At 39.1% G+C, this 25,117-nt stretch overlaps 1 protein-coding gene across 5 annotated transcripts; it reads right to left on the bottom strand.

Annotated features, from left to right (window-relative positions):
* Window positions 1-5,534: 5,534 nt before the first annotated feature.
* Window positions 5,535-24,559, bottom strand: LOC134755354 (synaptic vesicle glycoprotein 2A-like). Of its 5 annotated transcripts, XM_063691886.1 has the most exons (11): window positions 24,247-24,559; window positions 17,757-17,918; window positions 14,218-14,380; window positions 12,652-12,773; window positions 12,023-12,261; window positions 11,310-11,455; window positions 10,631-10,745; window positions 10,170-10,320; window positions 8,722-8,878; window positions 6,886-7,013; window positions 5,535-5,820 (listed from the first exon to the last, which is right to left on the bottom strand). In XM_063691886.1, exons 1-11 carry the CDS (start codon window positions 24,326-24,328, stop codon window positions 5,741-5,743), a joined length of 1,545 nt encoding a protein of 514 aa, XP_063547956.1. In that variant the 5' UTR covers window positions 24,329-24,559; the 3' UTR covers window positions 5,535-5,740. The 5 variants fall into 5 exon arrangements, with proteins under 5 accessions (XP_063547956.1, XP_063547958.1, XP_063547959.1 ...); XM_063691888.1 differs by lacking the exons at window positions 17,757-17,918; window positions 24,247-24,559 and adding an exon at window positions 17,233-17,290; XM_063691889.1 differs by lacking the exons at window positions 17,757-17,918; window positions 24,247-24,559 and adding an exon at window positions 16,840-16,902.
* Window positions 24,560-25,117: the final 558 nt, after the last annotated feature.

The following is a 25,117-nucleotide window of genomic DNA, read 5'->3' as shown; positions in this document are numbered from 1 at the left end:
TATTTACCTTACTATTAGGTAACTAAAATTACCTTTCAAATATAGGTCAACTAGTAATTACCTAACTTTCATCCGAACGATTTTAGCTACACTCAACAACAATGAAAACCAGTTACGCAAGTTTAATTTGTGACTCATTTTCTCATCTCTTACATCATTAGATTCATCAGTCTGTTATTGGGTGACCGAACAGACAGACAGACAAAAACGTCGCACGTGTGCTCTCAGGTGCGACACGTGGGCCAACGGCCGTGCCATATGCCACGGGTTTGACTCCCTGCCAGAGGGCGGCGCCACTTTATTGCCAATAGATATTGGTTTGGAAATCCATAGTGACAGAATGAGAGGATAGAGTCAACATTTAAACTTTGGAAAATAGATAATTATTTGTTTACTTACTTATGATTTTTCGTAAATAGGATAAAGCATAAAAGAGATGACTGCCCGTCGCGACTGTTCAAAACGGTGTATAGACGATTTTGGCTAAAGTCCGTCTATACACCGTTTTGAACAGAACAAAGTGAGAGTGTCATTATACCTATAGTTGGTCAAACCAAATTGGTAGTAAATAAGAACAAAAAAAAACATACTCATCTTTTCTTTTGGGTGCTAGTACTAGTGTAAGAAAAAGATAGTATGATTCTCTCTGTCTATGTTTGAAATGAGACAGTCCTTTGACAAACTATAAATGTAATTTTTTAATAGAAATTTCACATTACCACATTCAATGTGGTAAACTATACATGGCATTGCAATGTGGCACATTGCAATGCCATGTAGAGTTAGAGTGGTTCGACTACATAAAACAGGCTAATGATAATTTTGTAGAAAAAGTGTAGAAACGTTTGTATTTTTTTGTAAAACTTGCACAACAATCACAGACCACCGTCTGTGACAGAAACTAATTCGGGTATGTTTTGTTGGAACTGTTTAGTTGAACACGACCTTTCCAGTTTGGGAAAGCTCTACATTATGATCAAATTCATTATGATCTCGCTCGTTTCTTCCCAGAACGTGCAGAATGTGGAATGAGTTGCCTCCTGAGGTATTTCCTTTGCGCTACGACATGGGATTCTTCAAGAAGCGGGTATTTAGGGCTCTCAAGGGTCGGCAATGCTTAAGTGGCTCCTGTGATGTTGCTTATGTCCATGGGCGACGATGACCGCTTCCCATCAGGCGGCTCGTCTGCTCGTTTGCTGACTATCACATTAAAAAAAATCCAAGAAAACTAAACGTATAAACATAAGGTAAGGTGGGATAATACTATCACCGGGGTAAGACTATCACTTGACTTATTTCGACCGGGATATAGACCGTAATTACCTTTTGTATTGTTTTCAAACTCCCGATATTTCGACGTATAAGTTTAGTGAAACTAACCGTGTATCATTCAAAACTGTAAGACTTAGACTCATACTGTTACGGGCCAATTCGAACAATGATCTAGATATTAACTAGATATCCACTAGATATGAAACAGAAACGATAAGGAAATATTTAAGAAAGTCATGTCAAATTTGACATTTCCGCGATTCCGAATGTCCTCTTGAACGATCTCTTTAAGATTTGCTTCCAATGGATATCTAATGGATATCCCAAAACGTCACACGTCAAACGTCACGTATTGTTCTCGTATCTATTAATTATCACGTTGTTCGAATTGACCGGTTAGTTTGTCCCGAGCAAAATAAACTATGTTAGTCTTACCACTCTTACCCCACCATACCTTACGTATAAGTGTATATTGTTTTCGTTAAACTTATTTTTCTGTAGTGTTTATTGCTAGCACCCCCTTTTATTAAAAGTTTATAGCTAAAGATGATAAATAGTAAAGGTAATTATTTTAGCACGTTCACGCTTGGCTAGACAGTGGCCATATTGTAGTGTTTTATGTTAGCTACAACACCGGGTTGAACAATATGTCACCCATCCTGAGTCAGCAAGTCACAAGGTCAAACGCGTCCACTGCGATGCACCGCGCGATATGGCAAGAGGGTGGCATGGGTTTATTCCTTTATCGCTCGATATAATGTTTGCTAATCATATCCTACCTTGATCGCCACACGTTACTTGTAGGAGTTATAGGTATACAAAAAATAGTATAGGTGTCTCGGGCGACCACAGGGCGGTCTCCTTCGTCTGGCGGTGCAAAGGGACAACGCCGCCAGCATGTCCCATTCAAGCGGGTAGCTTTGGAGAGGTATTTTATATTTAGCATTTAGTTTTAGTTTTACTTTTTGTTTATAAGTTCTTTAATAATATTTACTTGTTTAATTTGTAATTAACACATTCTTGCAAATAAATTTAATTATATTTATTTATCAATCTTAAAAGGAGGACCAACCACTGACGCAGGCGTAGCGCAGTAAATTGCTAAGTATTATGTACAGATTTATCCGTTTGATATGTCTGGCAGAGGTGTCTACGACAATTTTGACAGTTCTGTTGTTCTGTACGAATCTCGCACCAGCTCTTATGAAACCGCTTACAGAAATTCTTGTGTACCTTATGTCTAGCAGTGGACAACTTTTTAATAATATAAAAGAGCAGAATATTCCCCCAAACAACAAGGGTGTAATGATAGGTAATGTCAGTTTGATTACGACCCCTCGGGTCATTTTAATTAGCCTAACCGACTCCACAGCCGGTACAGGGGTCAGTGCTATATGGTAAACATGGCGTATAGCGACATTACCAACTTTTGTAAAGGGGCCCACTGACTATCAGTTCGCCGGACGATAACGGCCTGTCAGTTAGAACAAAAATTTGACAGTTTCGAACAACTGACAGGCCAATATCGTCCGGCGAACTGATAGTCAGTGGGCCCCTTTAGTATCATAACTTCTATGCGTATTTTTTCAATCCATCAATCTCATGTTTAAAGTTATTGGTTATTTATAATTCACAGGAAATACGCAACACGAGCCTTACCTAACCTAACCTTAACCTTAGCGTTTGTCATCCCGATAAATTTTTTTCTTATCGTTTAACCTTTTGTCGATGTACGATTCTCATCTTGGCTAATAAGCCTCAGTGTTTAAAGAATAAAATAAAATACTTATCACGCGACTAGTAGTATAAATATCTGCGTGTCGGCTAGCTTCCCTTACCTACATGGAAATGTCGTGTCGAAATCCCGGGATCCGAAGATCCAAACCCGCTAAACGGCCGCCCTAATCACAATCTCGGCGAATCCGAAACATTATACATCCCCTAATCTTCTACCTGCCTTTTTCACCCGCTTTTTACTGTCTGACCGCTATTATTTTGTCGTAAGATATTTTATAGCAATGGTGATTGGAAGTCGACGCCGTCTATAGGTGGTGAATAAGAAGGGAATGACATTACAGGTTGGGACGTATAAGTACCCGTACCATGAGTCACTGACAGTGTTAAAACTGACATATACTCTAACGTCTACGTAATTTACTTTTTCTACATCTCGCTCGCACTAATATGTCAGTACGAGCGAGATGCATAGAAAGTGAGTTACGTTCACGCTTGCGTTTAATGTCAGTGCCGAACTGATGGTAGCCGTACTGACACAGTGATTACCTTTAAGTTCTGTTAGTGCGCATTTCCAAATTTTAGTGCGTGGGTCTTTTAGAGCGTACTTTTTTTTTCTATACCACGTCGGTGGCAATCAAGGATACGGCCCGCCTGATGGTAAGCAGTTACCGTAGCCTATGGACGCCTGCAACACCGGAAATATTACACGCGCGTTGCCAGCCCTTCGTTCCCCGACTTATTTCCAAATCGTTTCAAAGTGATGCAGTTAGGCTAACTTTTTATTAGCTAGCTAATTAATACAACCTAATCACTCAAAATATCTATGTACAAACCACTTCTTAACTTCCACCTTTATAGCAGGCCAATGAGAATAAGATACTAAATAGTTTATCGTCGCCAAAGGGGTGGCAAAGGGTTGACACGTCGCGCGAGAAGTGACAAATGTCGTGTCATTATTATCATTATTTAGCGATCAACTTATCCACGATGTATTGATGATCGCGATACGGTAAGTGTGTTGACACCTTTTTTGACCTCGTTAGGGATGGTTTAGAAAGAATTTGGGCTAAAGCGTGTTTTAAATGATTGAACCGTTACGTAAGTGGGTGAATCAGCTTTTTTGTCGCCGTCGCCTGGGTCACTCTTGAAACCCTGAGTTTCTGGTATTCTAATATCTGGGGAGCCGGCGATGATAAATGTGTAGTTAGTTACAGTGGCGTAACTAGGGGGGGCGGGGTCAGAGGGGGCAAGTGCCCCGGGCGCCATTCAAGGGGGGGGGGGACAAAATGGGCAAAAGGCAGCAGCAGGGAAACTTTTGTCAGTCGTCAGAGGGCGCCATATCCTCTAGCTGAGCCCCTGGTTAGACCTATTGGAATCGAAAGAATGAATGATAAGAAGAAAAAATCGGCCAAGTGCGATTCGGACTCACACACGAAGGGTTCCGTACCATTAACTATAAAAACGGTCACCCATCCAAGTACTGACCCCGCCCGACGTTGATTAACTTCGGACAAAAATCACGTTTGTTGTATGGGAGCCCCACTTAAATCTCTATTTTATTCTGTTTCGAGTATTTGTTGTTATAGCGGCAACCGAAATACATCATCTGTGAAAATGTCAGCTGTCTAGCTATCACAGATCACGAGATGACAGACAGACAGACGGACAGACGGAAGGACAGACGGACAGTTCAGGACGTTTTTACCCTTTGAGTACGGAACCCTAAAAAGGTTATATAGGTTACAGGTTATCGCGGACTTGGTTTCGACAACTCGACGTCATATTATTGCCTAATGGGTTGTCGGCACTAATCTTGCCCACCCAACTCTTTCAAGAAGCCTAGCAGACCCTTTATGTCGCCGACGACTTCTGGGAGAGATCGAGGTATTGTGCCCGGTACTCTGCCACCCCTGAACATTTACCAATCTCGCCAAATATAAAAAAATATGCGTTTTTCGTATTCTACGACTAGTTTCATTAAACAAAAAATAATTTTAGTGACTTTTACCTAATTACTTTCATCATGCCTATTTATAAAATTTGAATGTATGTAGTACTATTAGTTATTCTGTGGTATAAGAAAAGCGCAATTTTAAGCGCAGAATAACTAATAGTACCTACTACCGTACAGAAAATTCACTCCTTCACAAAAGTCAGATTTAGGTATAAAATGGGGCATTTTCTATGAAAAGGGACCTTATTGTCGATAGCGCTTACGCCGCACAGCGTCGCGCGCATTGTATTTATATCGGAGCATCGTTAAGGTCCTTTTTTATAGAAAATACCACAAATTATACCTATACTCGCCGCCTGCAAGCATATTTAAAGGTTAGTGACATCTAGTGATTGAATAACAAATTGTACTAAATAGCGCCATCTATCGTTGACTCACTTAACTATTAAGAAAAGTATTTTGCTTCTTACACACGCCAGTTCACTGATTCGCTGTTAGACTCACTTGAGTACATTCAAAATAACGCCTCACTATCCCGCTAGATGGCATAAAAATAAAAAAAAGCTAAATCCTATTAACGTTTTATTAAAATGCAAAACGTATAAATACAAAATTGTAATAATATTATCAATCAGTCTCACGGAGGCAGATATTATTTAATTGGAACATTATATTAATCTTTTACTGAAACTTGACCATTGATGGACCTTAAAGTCATTGCATTAAGGTTGAAAATTGGTCAGTTAACAGTGTGAGATGGTACTACAACTAGGTTAACTAGTATGAGAGACCCTTTTCTTCCATTTCGTCTCGAACTGCTTGAGGGTTGGGCCAAAAGAGCATAAGTAGTGTTGAACCTAGAACAATAGTATAATTATTAATCCTTTATTTATTTTTATTCTTAGGCTAGGCTTTTTACAATAATATATGAGTATAAAAGTAAAATATAAAAACATTATAAAAAACCTAACCTAGGGGGTGCCGCCGGCAGCAGCGGGGCAAGGCCCAAGCTGCCGGTGGTCAGGGCCGCAGAGAGAGGAACCGACGGACTATCCGCGCCGTGTCCAAGACCACCGCCTTCTGCATCCGACCCTTGATCCTAGTGATTCAACCACCCAGCGAGAGTCAGCGAGAGGAGGAAGTTTAATACGTTTAATTTTAAAAATACCCGCTTTGCCCAACCACTACTCGTTTTGGCCAAAGCACCAAACCACTTTAGGCCCCAGTCTGGGCAAAGCGGGTTTTAGCAGACCCTTTGCTTTTCTTCTATTGTATGAAGATTTTAAGCGGAAACTATAAAAACCGGCCAAGTGCGAGTCGGGCTCGCGCACGAAGGGTTCCGTACCATTACGCAGAAAAACGGCAAAAAAATCACGTTTATTGTGTGGGAGCCCCATTTAAATATTTATTTTATTCTGGTTTTAGTATTTGTTGTTATAGTGGCAACAGAAATACATCATCTGTGAAAATGTCAACTGTCTAGCTATCACGGTTCATGAGACAGACAGGTGACAGACGGACAGACAGACAGCGGAGTCTTAGTAATAGAGTCCTGTTTTTACCCTTTGGGTACGGAACCCTAAAAACGATGTTCTAAATTGAAGTTCGATAAATTTCCTGAGTAATGACTGCATATTCGCTACTTTAATACAATAATATCGTAGATTTTTTGGCGGTTGTTGTTAGTTTACGCGCGTTGGGCCCGCTTACTCTATGTAGTAAATACTCGTAGTGCTTAATACAGCATTATCATAAGTAACAGCGATAAAAATAATCGTCTCCAGGGGCCCGTTTCTCAAAAGCTTGTAAGTTGTAATACAAAGCGGATACTTTTTGACAGCTTCTGTTAGAAACGGACTTCCGCTTGTATTAGAAGCTACAAGCTTTTGGGAAACGGGCCCCAGCAGTGGATTTATACTTACCAGCACTAAAAGCCCCCATGGCAGTGAAGGCTAGTTCGCAATGCGTGTGTAGTGTCGCTCCCAGCAAATAGGCCCCCACGGCGGCGCCCAGTCGTCCCACCATATACATCACGCACATCGCCATGGCTCTGCAAATAAGATTATGAATAGGTTTTATTCAGTAAAATAAACAGACAAATAACTTACAAACTTAATAATTATACCTATAAATAAAACAGAATTAAATAACTAACTTATAAAACTTAAAATATGATGCATTCATTGACTTAAATTACATTTTACAATATTCTATTAGGTTAGTTCCCGATTCGTTGGATTCTTGTCTCGCCGGATTCTTGTCTTCGTCTTATTCTCTCACGGCTCGGCCATGACTTTGCGCGACCGGCGACGGCGGCGGCGATAACCATAGGTTGGAGCGGAACACAGAGATCGGACCTTTCGTTGAACCTATGGTTGTCGCCGCCGCCGTCGCGAATCGCGCAAAGTCGTGGCCGAGCCGTTATACTCGGATTGTGACGTCCTAAAGTAAATCCGGTGAATCGGGAACTAACCTTCTATCAGAGAAAGGTTCGTAGCACGAAGCTTTAGTTAGTTTTACTGGGCATTTTCCGCAAGTCGACATCCAATGTGCCTATTGTGTATATTATATCTTGTGGCCTAAATCGGAACCATAAACATGTACTCACATCACATGTACATTAACACTTCACGCCAAAGCAAGTGCTGCCATCTTGTGGGCTACTTTAGAAGCATAAACTACACATTTACGCCTCGCGCCAAAAATCGACGTCTCCTGTGCTGCCCCCTATAGTTTATGCACGCTCCCTATTGGAATATTTAATCAGAATAATCGTCAGCGCGATCTAGCTTCAACGCTGGGGATTAAGAGGCCGGTGTCGATTTTAGTCGCAAAAATGTAAAATTGATAGATTTAGTCGGTGAAATTGTACACCTTTTGTTACCTAATTGAAATAACAAGTACTGGTTTCTATTAGCACGTCTTCTTATCTTACCTTTTATCAGATCAATTTTTTGAAAACAGACACTAAATTAGTAAAGTTGGCTTTTCTGATGGACGTTTAGGTAAACGCGCGTAAAGCACTGATTTTGTCGCTCTTATTTGTAAATTTCGTAAAGTTTGGACGGCTAAACATGGTAATTTTGTATTACACATATTCTGTACTTGACGTTTATCAGACTACATTTTTATTATTATGACTTTGAAGTAGTGTAAATGAAAGTTAGACAAAATCAATTTTCTCCAGAAATTACTTCAAAACAAGTGACAATTTCTCTGAAAATCGACTTAATTTCAACATAATTTTGATACTTAAACAATCTACAACATTTGCTGAAACTATTCTTATACATCAATTTGTATAATTTACCACCATAAATTTTTGATGAATTTTTAAAAACTGCCCCTTCTTTTCATATATTACCGGTGACGCACGCTCGCGACCTCATTATTAAAAGGCAAGATGAGAAGACGCGCTAATAGAAACCAATACTTGTTATTTAGATATTACGTAACAAAACGTGTATAATTTCAACGACTAAATCTATCAATTTTAAATTTTTGCTCCAAAATCGACTACGGCCCCTTAAGAGCTATCTAGTGGTAAGTGTTAACACTAACTAAACTATGTGTTCAAAACACGAAAGTTTCAAAGGTCATGGTGTTAACTCTATATAAGTTCAGGGGCCCATTTCTCGAACAATATTAGTCTAATATTGTTAGTGTGTTGTCATGGCAACCCATAGGATTTGACAGTTCGTGGACTAATAATATTAGTCTAATACCGTTCGAGAAATGGGCCCCTGCAAGACTCATACCTTAGTGAAGTAGGGAACACATCAACAGCAATCGCCGCTAATATGGATGCCGCACAACCCGCACACAGGGCTAAGATGAGCAGGCCGGTAGCAGCGCCCCCTTGCGGTACGTAAGCCGCCGCTATGGTCGCCAGGCTGCAGATGAACATGATACCGTCTGTAATAAGACGGGATAATTTTGTGACTTTCTTCCTAAACTTGGGAAAAGAAGAAGGATTACTTGATCTTTGACTTAATTGCGACCATTGTGGGTTCCCGAGTGTATTATAACTTAAAACAAAGCTTTTCTTACGAATAGTATCGTATCATAAGGCCTCTAAATCAATGGCTTTGAAACCCCAACAGTGTAGGAGTTATAACATACTGACACAGAACCCAGAAAAATTGTGACATTCGAAATTTTCGAATCGAAAACCATTTACCTTGTTACTAATACAGCATTTCCCAAACTATGGGTCGCGACCCATTGGTGGGTCGCGAGCGAAATTTGAGTGGGCCCTGAATCACCGCTGAATCCACAGATTTAATATATATGCTAGATGACGCAAATACCACGATTTGTATTGAAACCAAGCGTGCCGACTTTTTCATACAAAATTTACGCATAATAATTTTAAAATTACTTATCTCCGATAGGAAATATGTTCTTGCCTTTGGGTGCTCGCAATTTTTGGGCTGTTGCAGTTAATTATCACGCAATGAAGCATTTTTTAAGTTTTCACGGACGTCCGGCTGCAACAACTGACGCGCGTGGACTGTAAAGAGCGACGGTCAACCTCGACGCTTGGTCGGGGTTCGGACACGCGAAGTAGATGCACTTGCGTCTTCTGTGGTATATTTATTTCTGTAGCTGAATCACACTGAATTCCCGCTAAGCCTTAGTGCAATTCCACATTTACTGAGCGAGTGTGATGAAAATAAAATGTCATGCTCCCTATTTAAGACGGCCCGTTCGCTGAATTCTTGTCGCGCCGGATTCTTGCCTCGTCGGATTCTCTCACGGCTCGGCCACCGACAACGGTGGGTCCCGAATTTGGCAGTTTTTGTTAGGTGGGTCGGAGCCCAGTCAACTCTTGGGAACCACTGTACTAATATATTTTCGTGCAATAAATTTCGTACTGGTTGCACGAAAATAGGTATATTACAGTGCCTTTTTTCCAAACTTATTGATGAAGACACCAATAGCATATATGTGATGGCAAATACGGCCCCCATGGCCATGAAGATCGTAAACACCCCCACTGATATGTTAAATGTTAAGAATTGTAAACAAACATACATAGTAGGATAAACTTACTGTACAACGCCTTCTTCCCTACTTTATTGATGAAGACACCAATAGCAAGGTATGTGATAGCAAATACGGCCCCCATGGCCATGGAGATCGTAAACACCCCCACGGATATGTTAAGAGTTGTAAACAAACATACATAGTAGGATAAACTTACTGTACAACGCCTTCTTCCCTACTTTATTGATGAAGACACCAATAGCAAGGTATGTGATGGCAAATACGGCCCCCATGGCCATGGAGATCGGAAATACCCCCACGGAGATGTTGGGGTTGCACACCGCTTCCACATGCGATGCCAGGGCTTGCTGGAACATGAAATAAAGGAAAAAATGTGGTACAGTCGCCATCAGATTTATCGGAGCGACCGTGATGCTCATAAATATCTGAACCGTCCAGATCTGACAAGAAAGGCACATGCAGATCTTCCAATTTTTAGCATCATCTAAAAGATACATTAGCACATGCGTCATAGTGTGAGTAAGTTGCTTAAAAATAAAACTGAGCGGCCGGCAAACGGCCGTCAATCTGCTGTCGCGGGGCGAGGTAATTCGAGTCGGGGCGGGGCGGTGCGTGGCCGTTCTGTATGATAATACTATAACTTATTCTGTGACTTACAGTTTTATTTAGCGCCTTCTGCGTAATGATCTCACAGATGGAGATGCTCCTTTCACTGTCGTTTTGAAGGATGTTGTTGATAACTTCGGGCACCCACACGTAGAGGCCGCTCGCTCTGAAAAATGTGCGTTGTAACCGTTACGCTGCGCTGCGTCTTACGTAAGCGAACAACTCGCGAACGCAAAGCGAAGCGGCGCGGCGGGCCTACGGCGTTCGCGTTCGCAACGAGATCGCCAACGTAGGACACTTCTATAGGTATCAAAGGATTGATTCACCTACGTAGTACGCTGCGTTATAGGACATTGGAAGAATTTCTTCGCCGACGTAACTGATAAATGTCCCAAGAAACTTATTGGGTTAGGGTCGGGATACTATAACAGCGCTATGTTCAAAAGAAAGTTAACTTACAACAATCCTGACAGGATTTGGAACACCAACTTATCTAGATGACTCCATATCGACGACACATGACGACCGGTCTGGCCTAGTGGGTATGGGTAGTGAGGGGCCTATGAAGCCGATGTTCCTGGCTTCGAATCCCGGTAAGGACATTTATTTGTGCGATGAGCACAGATATTTGTTCCAGAGTCATGGATGTTTTCTATTTATTTAAGTATTTGATGCTAACACAGTAGGTGGTAGGTATCTAAAGTATATTTAAAATTAAATGGGTACATACAGCATAAATACGGCAAACATAGATATGTGCGATATAAACACACAGCGCAGGAGCGGCGGGCGGAATATGTGCGTAAAGTTCTTTAGAGCACCAGCGAACCCGCCTTTGAACCCCTCTGCGTCGCCGATGGTGGTGATTTTCTCTACCTGAAAAATATACATCGTGCTTTTATTGAATTCCGTTAACTTCGAGGTACGTTTAAGAAAACTAAATTGCATATTAAGTAATTTAAAACAATTTTTTTATTACAAAAGTAATTAAATGTTGCATATAGCGTTGTTGTGATGGGCATTACATTTAACTCAACCAAGATATTTAAAAATATGACATATCAATCATGGAAATCACGTACTTATGTCATATCACGCTAGGAAGATGTTTTGACGTTGTTGTCCCGATATTTGCCACAGCTCGCTAAGGAAGCTTCAGGTTAGCTTGGATCCCAAACACAACTTTAGTCCCAAGATTTGAAAAAAAAAATGTCTTACGACAGCGAATGCTAATTGAATTTCTAAAGGAAAAAAAGGAAACACTTGAGGAGTGTCTTTTCAAAAGATAATCCCTTTTGAAAAGACACCCGTCACTTTGATCTTTTCGAGATTATTTTAAATTATTAGTTCAGTTTTTTCCATGATGGTTTATCTTCTTTACCGTATCCTTTCCATAAGCTCCTTCAACTTCCATGAATGGTGAAAAATTTATAAGTTTCTTACGGGATAATTATCAGCTCCAGTCCCATGATTCCAAGAGTACATCTTGGCCAGGACAGGCAACGCAGCCTCTGGGCCTTTAGAAGCCAATATGAACCGCGGGCTTTCAGGTAGTAAAGACAGGATCCCTGCTGCTGCCAGCCCTGGGACGCACCAGGACCACATGAACGCACGCCAGGAGCTTATCCTGATGCTTAGCAGGTGGAAGGACCATTTCCCGGGGATTATTACCCAGGCTAGACCTGCGGACAGCATAAAGGAATACTGTTAGATGCTGTCAAAATCATGATCAACCGATTTATTAGAAAAGACGTCCACTGCTGGACATAGGCCTCCCCCAGGGATTTACACAAAAACCGGTCTCTCCTCTCATCTAAATCTACTCCCCGCGATCTTAACCAGATCATCGGATCATCTTGTTGCGGGACTATTCCTGATGCGTTTTCCGGTTCGCGGTTGCCACTCAAGAACCTTTCCGCCTTATTGGTCATCGGTCCTACGATCAATATGTCCCGCCCACTTCCATTTAAGTCTGGCAACTCTCTGAGGTCAACAACCTTGGTTTTCATTCGGATCAGACTCAATGGATGTCATATGAAAAGCCTGACAAATCAATGAGAATAGGAACTTACCAGGTAAGATAATGAAGGAGAATGAGATGAACACTGAGCCCCAAGCGATGGCAGCAGCTCGCCGAGAGTTGGCGTGCATCTCGCCCAGGTACGCGTACACTGTGGCACTGGAGGCTGACACACTGGAAGCAAAGATTGTTGGCTAGGAAATAGTTTAACAAACCAACTTAGTTAGTAGGTAACAAAAAGTCTTTAGTCTGGCAAACCAACCTTGCAAGTACAAGAAGACGCGAAATGAATTTTTTTATGTATAGCCATAATTAACCTAAACGTAACACAGCAAAACAGGCCCAGCACTAATGCCTTATCTTAAGAGGGTGCGTAAAGCCAGAAAATTAGAAGGAAATACAAGATATAGCGCGCTGCGTGAAACTTACGACGAAAGTTACGACCATCACGCGGGTTTTTGACTAGTTGAATAGTTCTGAAAATATTGTTCTGTTTAAAATTCGGCTTGTCAGAACCCTCAGCTATACCTAATAATATTAACTATTTCATACTAAATTATACTGCTATGGTATGCAGGGTAACGATATGCTTAATACAGATGAACATAAATTTAAATTAGACATTTTATCGTGTTTCTTTTTTTCTATGTACTATAATCTTTACCCCTTTAGGTTTTAGTTGAAATTTGCCGGAGTTTGTTCTTCCAAATATAGGTAGGGGTACTCAAGTTTCCTTGTGATTTCATTGCATTTGTATTTGATAAAGACGTGTAAGAAATAAATATATTATGAAAACTACAATTTGGCGTTAGCCCCCTCTAATGTATACGCAAAATGCGAATTATCCCACTACATAGGTAGCTAACATAACTTTCTATTTTTCTATTGTAAAAGCTAAGAAAAGTTCCTCATCTGAATTTCCTTTAGCTGAAAAATAAATGATCATTATTCTTATTCTTATTGTTATTCATCTTGCACGTGCGCGTCAATGCTCTTACGTTATTGCATTGATGATACATTATTAATAATTATGTCATAGTATAGATAAGTTATCAGTGTCGATAACGCACTGTTGATGAAATGTTCATTAAACAACACATTCATAATGACCATCGTGAAATTGCGTTGTCAGAATGTAAATAATGATAACGCACTATTATTCGTTTAAATATACGAGTGGGACTGGAAACGGGTTGAAATAGGCTGATATATTTATTTGATAATACCATCTAAGTACCTACTTTTGGTTAAACAGGCCAACTCGCTATATCAAATATAATTTACCTAAAATATATTTTTATAAAACCTATGAAAGTGTGTTCTACTAATTACCCTTTGAATTTGTGATCGTATCAAAAATACACGCTGTAGATATTTATCCAGAAATCTTATTAGCGATATGCTTGAAAAACAAGGTCCGACGTAGCAGAAAAAGATTAACTTACAAACATCCTGTCAGGATTCTGAGCACAAACAGCGTCCGCACATCACTAGCGAACGCCGAGGCCACAGAAAACAGCAGATGCTATCATATAGCCTGGCAGCATGACCGCTCGTCCAAATATATTTTTAACTATATGGCATTTTAATATTGTTTAAGTAGAAAAGATAAACTTACAAACATCCTGTCAGGATTCTGAGCACAAAAAGCGTCCATACGTCGCTAGCGAAGGCGGATGCTACAGAAAATATAGCAGATGCTAACATGGCTGGTAGCATTACTGCTCGCCGTCCAACGCGGTCGCCGAGGTAGCCCCATAGGAACGACGTCGATACTATACCTGGAATTGCAAATGTATTTATTATTATTTGTTTACAAAACTAGTGTCTCACTGCAGGGTCTTATGAATTGCCTCAATCAGCTAGGTGAACGTCACGCCTATCATACACGGTGCGTCGTCGTCATCCTGAATCTTGTCGGAACGCACTAAGTTTATTATTGGGCTGTGCGCGTTAGTTGACGTCTTTGGCGGACAAAGGGATACATAACGTAGTAGAACAGGCTTAACAAAAAATCTTATTATTTCATGTATCTTTGATAGTTTCCTACTAATCATTCTCGAAGGCATCAAGCTTGTACCGCCCTCTTTGATGAGGTTTACGGTGCAATTGTAAATAGGGTAAATAGTATGATTTTAAGTTTGTTAACATTTTTCCTTAAATATTTGCGTTTGAGAAAAAATCTTGTGTACCTATTCTTGGAGTTATTATTGTGTAATAAGGAAGACCAATCGAGCAATTCGACAGACACTGATAGAAAATGGGGACTGAAAGAAAGAAAAAGGTAAGTGGTCTAAAATTGTCTGTAGATACACTTATGTGTGCTCAAATCTACTTATAAATATTGTTCCAAATCGGTCCGGAGTCATTTGGTGACAGAAACAAAAGGCTTATTTCACACTTTTAACCATAAAAAAAAACATTTATTTTAAGCTATTTGGCTTACAATTAAGTATGTTTTGTTTCACCCTTTTCTACTATAAATTAATGTAAAGGCAGAACGCTTAAGATGTTAGATGTGAATGCAACATGGCTGATTTGGTGTGTGTTGATGTTGGCCTTTATTCAAAATGTCTTTGATAACAGAATGAGGTATGAATATCTAAAATTTTAAGTTGATAGCTGTAAATGCCGCTTTACGCGTACTCAATGCACACTGCTTTCAAATTTCTCTGGCCTTAGAACTAGTTTGATAGGGATAGGCCCATAGTCGGTAATAAATTGTAGCTATTAATTTTCAATTTCTACCCGTCGACGTTCCAAGATGGGAAACTTTCGCATTTCTTGCTTATTGCACCATTAGTATTAAGATTATATTGCCATGCCCTAACAGGGTACAATGTACCGACTTTATAATGTTTCAATACCATCCTATGTAAAATGAACATGGACGCAATAAAGATATATATATATATATATATTGAAATAGAAAATCTAAAGGTTAGGTAGGCTTTCGAAGGTTATCTTACCATATGTACCTCTATGTAGGTACTTACCAAAATAATTTCATCTCCATATCTTTTTTTTAACTTCAATGATAACTAACATGAAGCATGACACACATTTCTTTTTTCGGCTTTTGTGTAACATTTTAAATAAAACAATGTCTAGCATATAATCAAAACAACAAAAGCAAGTGAACGAGGCTTTAGGCTGCATATGTCCTAAAAAAATATTTGTTGGTCAGAGAGTAATAAATAAATCAAGAGATACGTCCATACAAAGTCACGTAGGTACCTCATCATTGTTGTAGTGGCGCATAAAATTTGATCGAGGCGAACATGATCTGATCAGGCCCCGTAGACATCATGCCAATCGCTAACGCTACGTAGCGAACGAAACGCAACTGTCACTGTCACACTAATATGGAAGAGTGATACAGAGACACGAAGCGATTCGATAGCAAAGCGCAAGCGATCGTCATCTTTGCTAGGCCGCCTGGTCTATCGTGAAGTTACCTATGAAAGCTCATGATCTTTCCCGCTCTTGATTCCCTTATGCTGCAATGACAGTTCCAGCTCGCACTGAGCTGGTGAAGGTCGCCAACAATGAAATTGTTAATATAGGGTAGGCCAGTGATAAATTCTCTTTTCGTCTCGACGTCTTTCATTAAAATGCATTTATCATTGGCCCACCCTAATGAAGATGACAATATAGTCGCACATCGTGATTACTTGTGACATTTGTGACTTCGCATCATTAATGCAACTTTTTGAGTTAAAACAAAGTAACATTGCTTGCTGAATTATTTTGTGGAAAAATAAGTCATCCATTTTTTATAAAACCTATGAAAGTGTGTTCTACTAACTACCCTTTGTATTATGTGGTCGTATCAAAAATACACGCTGTAGATATTTATCTAAAAATCTTATTAGCGATATGCTTGAAAAACAGAAAAAGATTAACTTACAAACATCCTGTCAGGATTCTGAGCACAAACAGCGTCCACACATCACTAGCGAACTTAGGTATAATTACCAATAAAGGCAGCAGCGTTGATCATTCCCTTGTGTTACTCTGAGAGTTCCAGCTCTCACTGAGCTGGCGAAGGTCGCCAACAATGAAATTGTTGATATGAAGAGGACTATATAGGTATAAAGTATAATTACCAATAAAGGCAGCAGCGTTGATCATTCCCTTGTGTTACTCTGAGAGTTCCAGCTCGCACTGAGCTGGTGAAGGTCGCCAACAACAAAATTGTTGATGTGAAGAGGACTATATAGGTATAAAGTATAATTACCAATAAAGGCAGCAGCGTTGATCATTCCCTTGTGTTGCTCTGAGAGTTCCAGCTCGCACTGAGCTGGTGAAGGTCGCCAACAATAAAATTGTTGATGTGAAGAGGACTATATAGGTATAAAGTATAATTACCAATAAAGGCAGCAGCGTTGATCATTCCCTTGTGTTGCTCTGAGAGTTCCAGCTCGCACTGAGCTGGTGAAGGTCGCCAACAATGAAATTGTTGATATGAAGAGGACTATATAGGTATAAAGTATAATTACCAATAAAGGCAGCAGCGTTGATCATTCCCTTGTGTTACTCTGAGAGTTCCAGCTCGCACTGAGCTGGTGAAGGTCGCCAATAATGAAATTGTTGATGTGAAGAGGACTATATAGGTATAAAGTATAATTACCAATAAAGGCAGCAGCGTTGATCATTCCCTTGTGTTGCTCCGAGAGTTCCAGCTCGCACTGAGCTGGTGAAGGTCGCCAACAATGAAATTGTTGATATGAAGAGGACTATATAGGTATAAAGTATAATTACCAATAAAGGCAGCAGCGTTGATCATTCCCTTGTGTTGCTCTGAGAGTTCCAGCTCGCACTGAGCTGGTGAAGGTCGCCAATAATAAAATTGTTGATGTGAAGAGGACTATATAGGTATAAAGTATAATTACCAATAAAGGCAGCAGCGTTGATCATTCCCTTGTGTTGCTCCGAGAGTTCCAGCTCGCACTGAGCTGGTGAAGGTCGCCAACAATGAAATTGTTGATATGAAGAGGACTATATAGGTATAAAGTATAATTACCAATAAAGGCAGCAGCGTTGATCATTCCCTTGTGTTGCTCTGAGAGTTCCAGCTCGCACTGAGCTGGTGAAGGTCGCCAATAATAAAATTGTTGATGTGAAGAGGACTGTATAGGTATAAAGTATAATTACCAATAAAGGCAGCAGCGTTGATCATTCCCTTGTGTTGCTCCGAGAGTTCCAGCTCGCACTGAGCCGATGTGAGCACGTAACTCATGCCGACTGACTCCATGGAGACGTTCAGCATGATCAAGCCACTGGTGAAGAGAACTAGGTGGTTGAAGCGGCCGTGACCTGAAACAGGGAAAGGTAAAGGTTTAGTTAGGGTTTTATTTTCATCTCTCTTCTTCCTCGCGTTATCCCGGCATTTTTGCCACGGCTCATGGGAGCCTGGGGTCCGCTTTGACAACTAATCCCAAGAATTGACGTAGGCACTAGTTTTTACGAAAGCGACTGCCATCTGACCTTCCAACCCAGACGGGAAACTAGGCCTTATTGGGATTAGTCCAGTTTCCTTACGATGTTTTCCTTCACCGAAAAGCAACTGGTAAATATCAAATGATATTTCGTACATAAGTTCCGAAAAACTCATTGGTACGGGCCCGGTTTGACCCGCGACCTCCGGATTGAAAAGTCGCAAGCTCTTACCGCTAGGCCACCAGCGCTTTCATCTGCTAATTTAAAACAGACTAATACTTACCTAATATTTATACCTAGTAAATATTGGTGGTGGGCAATAAGAATAAGTTCACATAGCGGCTTCAGCTCCACATAGCACGCCCACGACTAAACAAAAGGAAAGAATTCTAAGACAGTCTGCAAATACCTAATAAATCTAATAATAATAAGTTACCAAAACCACAGAATAACTAATAGTACTACATATTAAATATATTAATAACGGGTCACTCACGTGTTTTCGTGGGGTCGGTACGGAGTGAAACATGTCGAGCGTTTTCGACTTAAAACACGTGAGTGACCCGTTATTAATATATTTAATATGTCTGTGTCTCACGAAAGTTTTGTTAATAGGACTACCGCCAAAACTCTATGGTTTAGTTGGGAATTAGATATTATACGGCCACGTAGACCTTATCTCAACGAGATAGGATCTACGCATGGACAGTTGATACCGTCTCGCATGATAGATTTAAGATACCTACGTATAAGTATGTTCCTAATGCTATACCTAACTACTTAACTGATTACTTAATTTTAGTGCACCTATTTAGTTTAAGATTATTTTAGAGCGCACCGCCAACAAATTGTTTCACAGTTTGGCGAACATTAGATTAAGGTACTTATAATAATGTTATAATTTTTGTTAAATAGTACTACTACTAGTACTACATAAATAGTTATGCCACAATTTGTCACCTATGTTCCTCTCACTGTTACCTTTCCTAAAGCAATAACTACTAAGTAATATTAGGTAAGTCATATTTTGGAGTCCATAATTAACGCCTGACCTCTGTCGGTAGGTATACAAACTACTTTGAATACTTAATGTTATGTACTTATGTTATGTTCTTATGTCGTCATATTGTATCTCTTTTTTGTATTAGTTTGTGTAAACTGTGTGTAATTTATTTTTCGCCATATTTTATGTTCTTTCCTTTATGTTGCTCTCTTTTTGTCTGTTACCTTCCGTAATTCTCACCTGATGGTCTCATCGGAAGATCAGCGCTGGAAGTCGCCAGCAGCATGCTGAGATGGGGCCATTTCGTGACACTTTATTTTCACTATGTCCTTTTAATGTATTTCTATTGTCTGTGTCACTCTGTGTGTTCACGAATAAAAACTATTCTATTCTATTCTAAAATCTGAATTTGATTTGTTAATGTGCTTGTGACTACTAAAATTGCATAATTACACGGTTATTGACACTTGTTATTTAATTTCAATGAACTTGGTGATGTCAGCTTCAGGTCAATGCAGTGCCAGGACTAAAACTGGTTTCAGAAGGCCTCGAGGGTTATACCTGCAAATGCACGTGCATTGGAATCCCAAAATAAGAGTAGTGGTTTAACCTCGTGAGACCCACCATACAGTTTCCCTATTTTTAATTTGAGCCTTGTTGCATAGAAGATTAGGCTGACTTTCGTTTGTTTTAGAAAACATTGAAACAAGAGAAATGCTACTCAATTCAAGTGTAAGGTTAAAATTAGATTGAAACAGAGTATGCATTGTAATGCACATTGGGCCTTACGAGGTTAATAACGAATAGGATTGTACCTACCATACGTATTTAAAATATTACTAAGGTCAGCTTCTCCAACCAAAACAAATCCGAGGGGCGAGGTCTCATTCCATAGTACTGTTGTGAACGCATACTTAGATCATTTTACGGCGAACATCGAACAATCAATGCACTTTTGTATGTTACAGTGTCTGAGCGATTTGCGTCTTCCTCTTTGCGCCTGGTCAACTTATGCAGCAAGTTTAACAACAACACAATGTAAGTTAAAATTGACCTCCAAATAGTAATTTATTTATTTTAAACTATTGCACATCAAAAAAAGTATAAACGGCGGACTTACTGCCTCATGGCTCTACCAGTCAACCATAGGGCCGAACAGAAAAATGTCAAGATGGGTGCAGTATGTAATTGTCAAATGACACTGAAAATACGTAACATAAGCTGTCACTGCGTCTAATCTTTATTAGTCTGAATTGTCTTGTAAGCCGATATATCAGCCAAATTATCGTGTAATCCGATGCAATCGATCCGTTATCCATTCATGTATCGAGCAATAAATACACCAGTTCAAGGTCACCATTAATCGATTATCATTCGTCATTCGTCGGTTTACATAACGTTTTCGACATACCTATATATCCCACTAAATATATTAAAACGGGACAATCTCACAATTTTAAATAAAAATGCAATCTGCGTTCGGGTCACTCACGTTTTTAAAGACAAAAATTACGCGCAAGACGCCGAGCATTTCTAAAAACGTACTTAAGTGACCGGTTATAATAGATTTAATATATCTGAGTTTCCATGAAATAGTGTTATTAAAATATGTCCCACAGCTGGAGGACTATCTTTTGTTGCCTTATTTTTAAACAAAGAAGCAAGTCGATTTAGTAACTTTTGTTGAAATGTATGTGTACACCCTTTTTCAAAAATACGATTGTTTAGTCTGTTAATTTATGAACTCTATGATCATGGAGACTGTATAAAGGAGCCAAATCTCTATGTAGGTATGAAAAGTGTCCATCAAAAAACAGTAATTAGGCGGCGCCACCATACACCGAAATACTACCAAAAACAACCTACGTAATTTGGTCGGGTTATTTGTTGCCTTATATGGTTCATGTTATACTCATGTCCCAGAGCCTAACTAGCGCCACCGGAGAGATTAGGAACTATTATTTAAAGCTTAACGCGGTCACTTTTACAACAATTCTGCCATTAGAGATTGCGATCCTTTCTATACCATCCATATCTATGATACATTATCTGTCACTGTCAAACTTTTTCCAATAACTTTAACCCGACAACAGTTGTTTCTGTAAAAATCCCCTTCGTTCAAAATCGCTTGAAAATATAGCCAATGTCACCCGGGTGACACATTGACATTTAAATTACGATAATCGATTTAGCCGGGCTAGCACATGATTGGCGCGAGAGTATCTTGCCGCGACATAGCTATAGAGACTACCCGTCCCCCTTTAATTTATGCAGTTAGTAAAAGACGGGTAGTCTATTTCGCGGCGAGATACTGTCGCGCCAATCATGTGCTCGGCCTACAGTAGTTTTGCCGCTATGGTGTGAAACACTTACAAACTTACGGGTCACTTACGATTTGCACGTTGCGACGAAACACGTGAGTGACCCGTTTTAATACATTCTAATCCCACATAGTCGAAGTCGCGGGTAGAAGCTCAGTAGCTAGTACATGTTATTGTTAGTGTTATCGTGTAATCCCATATTGTGACTCGTTGTCAATGTTGACATTCGCGTAACGAAAACGTTGGTTCAAAGGTGTGGGGGTTAATCGATCATCTAGTCTAGACACTAAACACTTTATTATATTATTATGAACACTAAAATGATCACATTTTGGTTACATTGTTTAAAACAAAGCATTTAGTAAGATGAGACTCGGACATATTATGAATTTATGAAAACGGGTCACTCACGCATCCATGTAACAACAAAAGGTATGAGTGACCCCATTTTAACATAGGTATTCTAATCCCACGCCGTCGAAGTAGCAGGTAGAAATTAGTAAGTACTAATTTTGTTATCGTGTACGCCTATATTGTTGACTCGTTGACAATGATGACATTCGCGTAACGAAAACGTTAGCTCAAGGGTGTCGTGTTTAAGCGATCGTATTCTAGTCTAGATTTAGATACTAAACACTATCGTGACAATTTAGGTTAGATTGTAACACAATATGACACTGCATGGTTATCTGTGCATCAAGGTAAATAATTACAATATTCACTTTTTTATGCAGCTAGCAAAGATATATGTAACTCTGTATAAGATAAGTAGTCTAAGGAAAAAACGTGCCTTGGAATATTAAGAAAAAGTTATACTCGAATAGATGGCGCCACACCTTCGGCCTATACTCGCCTAGATGACGTTGGCGACACCGCCGTTTGATATTTAACAATTTTAAAACATATCAGTGAAAGAACATGGGTCAAATTCATATAGCGTTTAAAAAAAACATTTATCCATATTTACATATTTTTTTGATATTTTTATAAATTTTCATTTTTAGCTTCAATCGTGTGTCGATAGATGGCAGTAAATTTACTGATTACAAAATGTGCTATGACCTATAACAATATAGAAAAGAATAGAATAATGATTTATTGGCATTGGCACTCACATAGTCATATAAAGCCTGACCAGTAATATATGATCATTGTCAAGGGGGCGCTGTTCATTCTCATGTATAGGGTGACAGTTCATATAGTATGAAAAAATTAGTTCCAGTGAAATTCCGCAACATGGCGCGTGATCATTTATATTCCTGGTCAGGCTTTACATATAAGATAAAAAAAATAGGGTTTTCTAAAACTGAACAAGAAAATAACAAGCAGTGTGACAAAATGGATGATCTCAGCGTTTTCTGTGGTGCAGTGTAGACTGGCAGCCACAGCGCTGGTTTTCAGTACACCCCCAATTACTATTATTTCTATCAATAACGCCTGAGATACACTAAAGTTTTGCTTACGTAAGTAGGGACAAAGCTATTAGTTAGAATGAGATAATGATATTCATTTCTCATTCTGTAGTATAGCTGTGTCCCTACTTACGTAAGTAAAACTTACAAGTGTATTTTAGGCCTAAGATTAGCGGGTATTCAAATTACAATTAATGATTAGGGCAGCCGGCAGACATGGTGACAAACAAAAAGCAAAAAAGAAAACATATTTTAGCTGAGTGTAAATTACTTACAGGTAGTCTATTTATATTGATTTGGGGTAATTTTTATAGTAACATTCAAATTTGAGCTGCTAAAGAAAACTATAAAATGTAGCCTTTGAAACAATTATGCGGAGTCGGTTCTTTTTTGGTTATGATTATTTGTACCTAAGAATAGAAAACTACATGTCCAAGGCCTTATTACTCAATCTGAATAGAAAATATAGACCAGTTAAGCCTGTCTAATCGTTCATAAGTAGCGATACTTAATAATTTTATCGTTTAATGGTTTCGACCTAATTTCGTCTACGGTTACTAATCTATAAGCAGACAGGTATTTAACTTAGATTTACGTCTCACTCTCGTTATAAGTACTAAATTTAGCTTAAATCTTTACTTAAATAAATTTATTGTTGTTAAAAGTATGGCTTTATGTACACGTAATATGTACCAAAGATATCTATCATTGTATGTACTTAATCGACCTTTACTGAAGGGTAAAGACGGGACCCTATTACTAAGACTCCACTGTCCGTCTGTCTGTCTCTCTGTCCGTCTCTATCACCAGCCTGTATATCATGAGCCGTTATAGTTAGACAGTTGAAATGTTCACAGATGATGTATTTCTGTTGCCGCTATAACAACAAATACTAAAAAAAGAATAAAATAAAAATTTAATGGGGGCTCACATACAAACGTTAGTTTTTTGCCGTTTTTTGCGTAATGGTACGGAACCCCTTCGTGCGCGAGTCCGACTCGCACCTTGCACCATTTTTGGTGAATATTTTTTTTTAATTTTTTAACTGACTTACAAAACGTGAGTGACCCGTTATAATATGTAGGTAGGTACATTTTAACTTAATGTCTCTATGGTAACTCGTATTGCTTTTGCATCGAAACCTGTGGAATAAATTGTTATCAATTATTAATGTACAATCAAGGTCTAAGAAAATATCGACGAGACCGATTTGACGTAAACGAACCTAATATTTAAAACAAATCTTCCATAATAAAAGTTATGTTCATGATCATGACATATTTCTGGCAAAACTGTCAGTCTGTATGTACCCTCCCATAGAAAATGGACCAGCCAAAATGTACGAAACAGCCAAATTTTAAAAGTTGCTCAGTATAATCCCAAAACCTTCCTGGCAACGGGAATGCACTTATTTTTTAGCCACTGTATACAATTCGCAACGCAGTGATGTAATATTACAATACATTTACCTGTCTGCTCAAAAGCATCCTCAAAAGTAATATCATTGGTCTCCTGCCCATCCTCCAACTTCTGGTCTTCAGAATTCTTCATTTTTGTAACTTATAATATAAATATAACAATAACTTAAACTGGTACTTTATCACGCGAACATAACCTAACTCTTCATTTCAACACCAAAAAACTAAATTAAGAAAAAAGCACATAAATCGCACCGTTTAAAAGTCTAAAAGATTGTTTTTTTTAGAAGTGCCATCGTAAGTAGTAAAATACGCTGGTTTTAAATGATAACTGGGCTTAAACCGCGCGAAACGTGGTTCTTATGCGGAGTACAGCGCGGTACTAAATATAAAACACATCAACACATGGAATGCGAACCATCGTTCATAATGTGAACTGATTGTTCGTAAACCTTATAGAAAAGAGTTAAGGTTTATTTTTAGTTACTTAAGAAAGTTGCTGTTGTTTCGAAACTGCAAACAAGTGCGATTTGAACTCGCGCACGAAGGGTTCCGTACCATTACGCAAAAAACGGCAAAAAAATCACGTTTGTTGTGTGGGAGCCCCACTTCAATATTTATTTGATTCTGTTTTTAGTATTTGTTGTTATAGCGGCAACAGAAATATATCATCTGTGAAAATTTCAACTGTCTAACTATAACGGTTCATGAGATACAAGCTGGTGACAGACAGACAGACATACAGACGGACATAGGAGTCTTAGTAATAGGGTCCCGTTTTAACTCTTTTTGTACGGAACCCTAAAAAGCATGTTTACAGATAATATGATTTCAGATGTTCCTCTTAGTAGCAGATTAAGATAAGATTATGGATTTCATGAAAGGTAATTACATTTTAAATTTATCAAATGTCAAATTTATC

This window comes from Cydia strobilella, chromosome 2, assembly GCF_947568885.1.
Source record: "Cydia strobilella chromosome 2, ilCydStro3.1, whole genome shotgun sequence".
In the NCBI taxonomy this organism is placed as follows: domain Eukaryota; kingdom Metazoa; phylum Arthropoda; class Insecta; order Lepidoptera; family Tortricidae; genus Cydia; species Cydia strobilella.
The sequence above is the reverse complement of the archived record's forward strand: the minus strand, read 5'-3'. Positions and strand labels throughout refer to the sequence as shown.

What these genes read in the sequence shown, in the direction of transcription:
- LOC134755354 (XM_063691886.1), bottom strand. Translation starts at nt 24,328, where the DNA reads ATGAAGAATTCTGAAGACCAGAAGTTGGAGGATGGGCAGGAGACCAAT. An exon ending in CTCCTTCATTATCTTACCTG is followed by an intron (nt 12,262 to 12,651) that starts GTAAGTTCCTAT and finishes TGCTGTCCGCAG; the next exon opens with GTCTAGCCTGGGTAATAATC. An exon ending in ATGTTTGCCGTATTTATGCT is followed by an intron (nt 10,746 to 11,309) that starts GTATGTACCCAT and finishes CACATTTTTCAG; the next exon opens with AGCGAGCGGCCTCTACGTGT.